Source organism: Euprymna scolopes, chromosome 18 (genome assembly GCF_053919585.1).
Source record: "Euprymna scolopes isolate OS-2025 chromosome 18, ASM5391958v1, whole genome shotgun sequence".
NCBI lineage: Eukaryota > Metazoa > Mollusca > Cephalopoda > Sepiida > Sepiolidae > Euprymna > Euprymna scolopes.
In genome coordinates, this window is record NC_136499.1 from 44,749,582 (window position 1) to 44,760,457 (window position 10,876).

Genomic DNA, 10,876 nt, shown 5'->3' on the forward strand with positions numbered 1-10,876 from the left:
AAAGGGAAGACTGAATTTTTTTTTGTATCCATGGTAAAAAGGACAGAGGGAAAGCATTCGATGAAGGTTAAGAAAAAAAGTTAGATAAATAAAGGGGTAAAGTCGGCCGACCAGGTTTCGCCCTCACTTTTCAAAGCCGAATCGAGTTTTTTTTTTTTTTAGGGAAACGAATTTAAACGGGGGGAACGACTAAAATAATATCAAATTATCGGAAAGAAGAAAAAAAAATGGGGGAACGACTGCAATAAATCTATCGTTATGATAATTGTATAATGTAGAGGAAACGCCTCAGAGACTAATCACGTCCAAACCCAAAAGACAACCCCTTTGCTTACAGAGAGAAGGGCTCTTTAAACGGACGTGAATAGTCTCCAATACCTTCAGATAAAATAACGAGCGAGCGTAACTCAGGATAGAAAATGGGTCACTGCTGAAATTCATTGCATATCGCGGGTTTTTAAGCAAATGATCCGTTATAGCAGAACCATACGTATTACTCAAAATGTCCGTTGGTCGGTAGATTTCATTCCGGATTTTGCTGGATACATGTTGTTAGACCCGACCATCTAACTTAAGGGTTGTTCTGCCAACGTAGCAACTATATTTAAATTGATAAATGACATTATTCTTATGATGGGTGGGAGACAGAACGTCCTTTCGAGAGGATGGCAAGAATGGTTTTGTCGAGAACACCACACGTACATTGGAGGCAAAATAGCAATGTTCAACAGCTGAGCTAATCTGTTAAGCGAATTTTTCACTTACTATCCCTAACCAAAGTAACCGAATATAAATTGGACATTTAGCCGCCATCTTATTTTTTTTATTTGAGAAAAATTATTTATTTTCTTTTTTTATGATGGAGTGTTATATTGTTATATCATAAAAGGTGGCCGTGTGTGTGATCGCCTAAATGTTCTGTCTATTTGTGATATTTTCTTCATGCGTCGTTGATCTTCCACCTGGAATTCATCTTGCTCTTAGAGGGAAGACTGGGCCTGTTTTGGACGAATATTCATTCACTCCAAGACGATAAATTGGTTTTATATAGATTTTATTCACCTTCCAAATCGATCGCAGAAGAATGGAAAGTGAATCTTTGCTTACGTGGTTAAGGTCTTATTTTCACACACGTCAGCTCGCCCCCCCCCAGTAAAGGGGAGGGGACGACTCGTTAAGCTGTCTGCACTTGTCTACGTCCAAATCCAAATTCTCTGACTCCAGCTAGCCTGATCACGTGACTCACACGCATATCCGATCAGCTGACCCTCAGTTCCGGTACAATATGATTTAACATTTTTCTTTCTTATCTTCGATCTACTTCCTAACATTCCTTCCCCATTATTTTTCATAATGCATGGCGAAGACATACATTTTCTCCTACCCACATTTACTAAGAAGGGAATCCTAAGCTCATCTCACTGGCAAAGAAACTGTTATACCATTATCCAATAAATTATAACATCTAATAATTAAAATAACATCCACAAATAATACCACGTGGCTCGAATCCTTGCGCCCTCGAAGGTCAACCTCCCTGTGACCCCGTGGCCTCCATCTCGCATCTTAGGATCATGCAGAGATCACGATAATCTCTCGTCACATGACTCCTACGAGATAAAAAAAATTTCTTATAACATTACGAGAGCATTTTCCTATGTCTCCCGCCGAATTACGAATTCGGAGAAAAATCCCACGAAAGAAAAAAAAAAAAAATTCCACGACCCTCTCGAAAATTGAATAAATACCGAATGAACCCTTGACTTAAGAACTAGTTGACCCCTTTTTCATAACCCAGTAGTGTGTCTTTTTTCTATTTCTGACACTGCTTAAATCTTATTTCTTTCCTTTCTTCCCAATTTTATTATTATTTCTATTATTATTATTAATTAATTAATTAACAACATGTTCTTACTTTTAAATTAATCATTATTTAAATAAACCCCACAAGGCAAAGATCCCCCTTCTCCATTCCGCGAAAAAATACATGTCAAAGAACAAGAAAATCCTGCACAATACCGATTCGAGAAAACATCAATTACATAAATGTAATAATAATATAAAAAAAAATTTATAAGCATTCACAAAGTCTCATCTCACCAATAATAAAATTCCAAACAACAAACACAGATTCGTAGAAAACCAAAATTGTCCACGTCATCAAATTCTGAGGTCGGCTGCATCACCTTTACATTTCACAGAATATCATCAAAAATAAAAAAATAAAACGTCGTTTACAAAAACTACATAGACATTTACAATTAAAATACATAGTCGTTTCAAAAAAAAAAAAAAGAAAAACCCGACTCACTTATAAACTTCGAGACAATCCTTCATCAAAACAAAAGTTTAACAACAAAATAACAGATCCATGGAACTAAAATTGTCCACATCACCCAACTCTGGGGCTTTCTGACAAAGAAAAAATATATCACCTTTTACTTATCTGAGTGATTATTATTATGGTCACTTCTACCATTTTATCCTCTGCCCCTTACGTCACGTCAGGGGAATTCCATTTGCTCCCTGACGCTGGACAGAAATATCTTCCGTTCTGCCATATTGGAAAACCTTTTTTTTCCAGGTCGGTACTCGCGACTGCCTTCAAAGCATATAGCTTAGCGGAAAACATTGGGATTTCCACACATGAATTTTTCCATATTGATTCTACTCGAAATCAACGGAAATCTCATCACCCATAAACACTACTTGTGTTTTTTTTTTCTTTTCTTAATCTAAAAAAACATACATTTTAAATTTTCATTATACAGTTTACATGCATTTACATACAATGAACAACATTTTTCCACACCAGAAAAAAAATTCCTGAGAAAAAACACCGTACAAATTGGAAAAAAAAATTTACATTGGCAGAAATTGTCCATTGTTTCTCACAAAAAGAACACCGAGTTTTACAGTTTAAAATTGTGACACTGTAAGTGTGTGTAAATATGTAACATTCTAAATCCCATAACAAACATTTTGTGATTGATATGTTTCTCTTGGGCTAACAGGTCTTAAAAGACACACTGTAACTAAAATTCATATTTTCTATTCTCTTCTATTTATTTTTTCTTTCTTTCCGTTTTACACATTGTCTATTAATATTTTCTCTTTTTTTCTTTCTTTCCGTTTTACACATTGTCTATTAATATTTTCCCTTTTTTTCTTTCTTTCCGTTTTACACATTGTCTATTAATATTTTCTCTTTTTTTCTTTCTTTCCGTTTTACACATTGTCTATTAATATTTTCTCTTTTTTTCTTTCTTTTCGTTTTACACATTGTCTATTAATATTTTCTCTTTTTTTCTTTCTTTCCGTTTTACACATTGTCTATTAATATTTTCTCTTTTTTTCTTTCTTTCCGTTTTACACATTGTCTATTAATATTTTCTCTTTTTTTCTTTCTTTCCGTTTTACACATTGTCTATTAATATTTTCTCTTTTTTTCTTTCTTTCCGTTTTACACATTGTCTATTAATATTTTCTCTTTTTTTCTTTCTTTCCGTTTTACACATTGTCTATTAATATTTTCTCTTTTTTTCTTTCTTTCCGTTTTACACATTGTCTATTAATATTTTCTCTTTTTTTCTTTCTTTTCGTTTTACACATTGTCTATTAATATTTTCTCTTTTTTTCTTTCTTTCCGTTTTACACATTGTCTATTAATATTTTCTCTTTTTTTCTTTCTTTCCGTTTTACACATTGTCTATTAATATTTTCTCTTTTTTTCTTTCTTTCCGTTTTACACATTGTCTATTAATATTTTCTCTTTTTTTCTTTCTTTCCGTTTTACACATTGTCTATTAATATTTTCTCTTTTTTTCTTTCTTTTCGTTTTACACATTGTCTATTAATATTTTCTCTTTTTTCTTTCTTTCCGTTTTACACATTGTCTATTAATATTTTCTCTTTTTTTCTTTCTTTCCGTTTTACACATTGTCTATTAATATTTTCTCTTTTTTTCTTTCTTTCCGTTTTACACATTGTCTATTAATATTTTCTCTTTTTTTCTTTCTTTCCGTTTTACACATTGTCTATTAATATTTTCTCTTTTTTTCTTTCTTTCCGTTTTACACATTGTCTATTAATATTTTCTCTTTTTTTCTTTCTTTCCGTTTTACACATTGTCTATTAATATTTTCTCTTTTTTTCTTTCTTTTCGTTTTACACATTGTCTATTAATATTTTCTCTTTTTTTCTTTCTTTCCGTTTTACACATTGTCTATTAATATTTTCTCTTTTTTTCTTTCTTTCCGTTTTACACATTGTCTATTAATATTTTCTCTTTTTTTCTTTCTTTCCGTTTTACACATTGTCTATTAATATTTTCTCTTTTTTTCTTTCTTTCCGTTTTACACATTGTCTATTAATATTTTCTCTTTTTTTCTTTCTTTCCGTTTTACACATTGTCTATTAATATTTTCTCTTTTTTTCTTTCTTTCCGTTTTACACATTGTCTATTAATATTTTCTCTTTTTTTCTTTCTTTCCGTTTTACACATTGTCTATTAATATTTTCTCTTTTTTTCTTTCTTTCCGTTTTACACATTGTCTATTAATATTTTCTCTTTTTTTCTTTCTTTCCGTTTTACACATTGTCTATTAATATTTTCTCTTTTTTTCTTTCTTTCCGTTTTACACATTGTCTATTAATATTTTCTCTTTTTTTCTTTCTTTCCGTTTTACACATTGTCTATTAATATTTTCTCTTTTTTTCTTTCTTTCCGTTTTACACATTGTCTATTAATATTTTCTCTTTTTTTCTTTCTTTCCGTTTTACACATTGTCTATTAATATTTTCTCTTTTTTTCTTTCTTTCCGTTTTACACATTGTCTATTAATATTTTCTCTTCTATTTCTGTGTTTGCAATCTTCATATTCAAAATCAACAATTGGTTATTGGTATGTCTGTCGATACATCTTTTTCCTTATTTCTTCTATTTATTCTTTCTACACAGTAGCGTTCTCTTTTTCTTTTTTTTTAACGTCCTTTCTTCCATTATTTTTACTTATTGATTTAGCATACAAATTTATCTATATATAATTTTAATGTGTCTATTTTTTCTTCTGAACCATTCCTTTCTTTCTTTTTTTTTTTTCAAAGGACTATTTTTTTGTTGTGTTTCGTGGCGTGGTTCCTTTCTTTTAAATCTTCTTTATCTTTCCATCTTTATGTCTAGTGTTCAATTTTTTTTTTTCGTTGTGTTTATTTTTTTTTCACCGTGGTAACCTCCAAGTTCGATTTTTTCACACCCTCTGTATGGGTGCACTGGCACGAACACCAAAATTGATTTTGTTGAATTGTTATATCATAAAAGATGGGCGTGTGTGATCGTCTAAATGTTCTGCCTATTTGTGATATGTTCATATCTAATTGTTCATATACTTTTGTGTGTGGGGGTGGGGGCATGCATTTGGGACATACCTTCTTCATGCGTCGTTGATCTTCCACCTGGAATTCATCTTGCTCTTAGAGGGAAGACTGGGCCTGTTTTGGACGAATATTCATTCACTCCAAGACGATAAATTGGTTTTATATAGATTTTATTCACCTTCCAGATCGATCGCAGAAGAATGGAAAGTGAATCTTTGCTTGCGTGGTTAAGGTCTTATTTTCACACACGTCAGCTCGCCCCCCCCCTCACTAAAGGGGGGGGTAACCCGTTAAGCTGTCTGCTCTTGTCTACGTCCAAATCCAAACTCTCTGGCTCCAGCTAACCTGATCACGTGACTCACGCGCATATCCGATCAGCTGACCCTCAGTTCCGGTAAACGTGTCTACAATATGATTTCACATTTTTCTTCCTTATCTTCGATCTATTTCCTAACAGGAGTTAATCGCATCAAAAGGGTACCCATTATTGGACAACGTATTGGTGATCGGTTTTGGTTCTTCATCCAATTTAGATTGTGAACAAATCATGAGGGCAGGATGTGTTAAGGTCCAAATCAAATTATACTGTCGTTTGTTAGGGCAAAATGAATTCCAACGTGTATACAACTCTATAAACGATGGTTTACGATAAATTGATGTTAGATGATTTAATGGAATTTTCGTAATCAATACATCAAGGAAGTTATCTTTCCGATAATTTTATTTTATTTTAGTCGTTCCCCTGCTTAAATTCGTTTCCTTATACAAAAAAAAAAAATTGATTCAGCTTTGTAAAGTGAGGGCGAAACCTGGTCGATCGACTCGGCCTCCTTATTCATCTAACTTTTTTCTCAGCCTTCATCGAATGTTTTCCCTCTGTCCTTCTTTTTACCATGGACACAAAAAACTCAGTCTTTCCTTTTTAATAGCTGTAATATATATATATATATATATATATATATATATATATATATATATATATATATATATATATATATATATATATATACAGGGAGAGAGAGAGAGAGAGAGAGAGAGAGAGAATAAATGACTAAAAGTTATATTCCAAAATTCATGATGCTGACCATCTTTTAATTTATTCCTTTAATTCAGTTGACTTATACAATTCTTGACAGTATCTGTTTCGTAGCGTAAAATTAACCACTTAATCATTATATCAACCAGTGAATCTATTATGCCCTTAACTCATCAGAATAAATAGCAACAATCAATCCGTCAAAAGGAAATGAAGTGTGATTTGACATGATTAAAATCCGAAAATTGAAATAGAAGCTGCAAATACCTTTATATTTTTCCATTACGCCATATTAAATTTTTCTCAAACAAAGGCATTAAACCTTACTATTCGTGCTAACAATTTTAATTAGTTTATAAATCTTCTACCAAAATGTTCTATTTAATAATTGTAAATTTATTAATTCTAATTTGTGTATGCATACTTATGAAAATAATATCAATAAATTATACACTATTATGCATGTTTGTATATACGAAACTAAACTAAGCTAAAAAAATTATTGATCATTTCGGTGATCATAACTAATCAATTGATTTGAATTGAAAACCATACATAATTCAATTCTGCTAGCTATTATAATCAAACTTATCAATCCTTACAATTATAATTTTTAAAATCATACAATTCAAAAACTATACTAACGTTTTGTTAAGTTTAAAAATAATCTGAAAACTCCTTTATATCGTAATTGTAAATAATTAAATTTACTTAATTAAAGTAAGGCAGAGTTACCTACCTTGGAACAAATCTAACGAAATATTAACTTTGCTTATACTTATTTATTTTCACAACGCATAGACGTTCATATTCAACTAATAAGTAATTTTAATATAGTTTTAATGTCTTTCACTGAATATTATTTAAAAAATTAAATCGATTTATATTATAAATTAATTCATTAATTTTTCCAATATAAAGTGTTAGTATAAAAAATTATTTCAATCGATAGTCATAAGTTATTAAGTTTATGCTTCATATCTGCTAATGTTGAATTGTAAATTAATTCGTTACTTACATTTACTTTAATATTTATCTATTTATATATTCATATTATTATCAATATCAGCACCATCATTATTATTTATATTGAAAGTAATATTTTTAATTTTTACATTTCACAAACTTTACTCAATTCTACATACGACAATCTAGTATTAATAAACATTTTTCGAACTTGTTCCTTATTTAAGTATAATTTTTGCTTATCATTGTATATATCCTAATTCTCTAATAAGTATGTTTCAGAGTTTCTTACTCTGATAACATGTTATTTTAATTATAATTAAATAAATGTATATTTGAATTAAAGCTTATTCTAATTTTAATTCAAGTTAATAAGATTTATAAGTATTGTTTAGACCTAAAAATTATAGATTATATCCAACTCAGATTTTCCTATAAATACATTAAAAAATGTATAGTTTATCTTAATAGATTCTCAATAGATATATCTTATTATAACTATAACATTGATTTTTACATTCATTCTAACAATTAAATCATTTGGCTCATACATTTGAAACCACTTATCAATCAATTGTTAATCACTTGTTGCATCATATACATTTTATTGATTACTATAAATACATTTTTAATATTATGATTAGTACCATTTAGTTTTTCAAATCCATAAATTACCTTACTTAACAAACTCAACTTTACCATCTATAAACATTACTAGAAATGGATCATGATATTATTACCTAGTTTGATAGTAATGTTTATTGATGGTAAAGTTGAGTTTGTTAAGTAAGGTAATTTATTTAATATTTAATTCTTCCTCCACTCCTAATTGTATAATATAGATGTACGCTCTTTTTTTATCACTCCACAGTAAAATAATATATTATGTGTAATATATTAACATACTTACCTTAAGTATGTTAGTATTAAAAATTATTTCAATCGATAGTCATAAGTTAATTAAGAGCAGTATTTAGCAGTTTTTACACGCGCGTGTGCCCATGCACGCACGCACACACACACACACACACACACACACACACACACACACACACACACACATATATATATGGGCACAGACGCTTGTAAAAACTGCTAAATACTGCTCTTAATTATAGAGTGGAAGGTTTCCTTCATACATACCGTAGCTAGGAGTTGTTACTGGATTTGACCTCTGACCTTATTCAGGTATATCTCGAACTCAGGATTTCAAACGGAATCCTTTATTTAATCCACTAGGTAGCATGCTCTCATTCCATCAGCCATAGTCGAGTAGAAGTCTTAGTATTGAACCTTCAGCCTCCAGAATACTGTCACTTATTCTCACAATGTTTCGATCAATATAACCTCCGACCTTCTTCATGTGCATATTGTCTAACTCATGAATCTTTCTTTTGAACTCGGGAATCTGCACGGAATTTCAAATGAGACTCTGTATTTAATTCATGGGATTAGCTTGCTCTTGTTTCGTCAGTTTCGTCATACATGACCGAGTGGAATTTAAAGTCATGGTTGACGGAACAAGGAGCATGCTAACCCTGTGGATTAAATAAAGATATACATTCGAAATTCGGTGCAGACTCCCGAGTTCGACAAGATGCTCCCGAAGAAGGTAAAAAGTCACATAGACCGAAACGTCGTGAGTATAACATCAAACTTGAGAACAGTATTCGGAATAATCCAACTAATACAAATTATAAATCCTCACAAAAAGAAATCGGAAACATAAATAAATAAAAATAATTTGAAAATTAATTATTTTTAAATTACTTAAAAAACTTTTTAATCTATTTTACAGACTTATGGTAAAGAAGTTATAAATCAATGCCGAGAGTACGCGCAGAACGGCCGACAGGGACCATTCAGGTTGCGTGAAAAAAAGAAGAAAATGTATGTGAAAGACATCAAGGGTAATTTCGTACCGGCCGTCGAGAAGAAAAACGATACCATCTTTTCAACCCTTGAGAGTGCAGCCTGGATGGAAGATATCGACATTGATAAAAAGAACGGACCGGCAGGAGAGTTCAATACTAGCCAGAATGGACGTCTGGCTCCTTCTATGCAAGCAGGGGACTCAGTAAAATCGACCACACCGTTAACGAAAGAAAAGATCCCGACACCGACAGAAGAAAAAAATAAGAATCCAAACACTATTTTAGCCCCATTACCAGATTCCAATATTCCGTCAAACCTGGCTCCCCCTGCCCGTGAAGCTGTATCATCACCACCACCACATTTGAGCGAAGACACTGACACCTCGTCCGGTATAGAAAGTAACGCCGAAGATGCTCTGCAAAAGGATTCCAAAAACCCCTTAACATGGCAGTTGCCCGGGGCGCCACTCATTTGGAGCGCCCGAGCATCAGACCAATGTGTTGCCATGGAAAAAGAAGCTACGGGGACACAGTACAAGGTTACTGACATGACAGATTTTAAACCCTTAGATATGGAGAAGATCATGTCCCGAAGAAAGAAGTCAGCCGCCCGTAGCGACACGACGTGTAGCTCCGTTGCGACGTATCGCTCAAGTTCGGAATCAAGTCTCATATCAGATTCGCCGGTATCTACCAAATCAAAATTCAGGCTAGGTCATAAGGTTGCTCCGATTGGCACTCCAGATTCTGATTGCAACGATCATAACCCGGTGTAGTTAATTATTTTAACGCGGATCAACGTGTAAACTGTTTTTTTTTCTTCTTTTACTTTTATTTGTTGAAATTGTTTCAATGTTTCATTTCTCCGAGAGTGAAACTTAGTTTTAGATACTGTTTGTCTGTTTTACGGCATATTACTCCTCGTGGGAGTTGATTAATGCTGGAAAACTAATAATTAATATCAAACGAGTTATAGTAAACTTTGAATGGAAGACAAACTGCCATTTGTATCCATAACTTTCCTAATTGTACCATGCGTGTAGATGAATAAAATAGATTCAGCTGGATTTGAACTTTTTTATATATATATATATATATATATATATATATATATATATATATATATATATATATATATATACACACACACACACACACACACACACACACACACACACACACACACACACACACACACAAAAAAAAAAAAAAAAAAAAAACATCGCCGCCCATGACTTTTACGTATCGTATGCGTTGGATTTATTTTTAATTGTTCTCATCATCACCATCGTCATGATCATTATGGAAATATGCCGTTCTTTAAAAAAAAAAAACACACACACACACACACACACACCTTGTATATATATATTTAGACAGCATTTTTTTTCATTTAAGCAAACATCACGGAATTTAAATTCGGGAAGCTTCTGCTTAATTATATCTCTTTAAAAAAATTTTTTTTCGACTTTTCTCATGATCTTTTTTGTGTTAAAATATAAATAAATAAGTTCCATATGTATCGAGAACGTTTTCGATTCTTTCTCGGATCATCATCAGGGAGGAAAAAAGTAAATCAACAAAACGAAATGCCAAAGAAAAGAAAGAGAATTAAAAAGCATAG

General features: G+C 31.6%; 1 protein-coding gene across 1 annotated transcript in view; it reads left to right on the plus strand.

Moving 5' to 3' along the window:
• LOC145297607 (transient receptor potential cation channel subfamily V member 5-like) overlaps positions 1–10,319 on the plus strand; it is a 152,782-nt gene extending 142,463 nt beyond the window's left edge. Inside the window, exon 16 of the mRNA XM_080143666.1 lies at positions 9,177–10,319. Coding sequence (XP_079999792.1) covers positions 9,177–10,028 — 852 coding nt within the window. The 3' untranslated portion in view covers positions 10,029–10,319. The remainder of the gene's footprint in view (positions 1–9,176) is intronic.
• Positions 10,320–10,876: the final 557 nt, after the last annotated feature.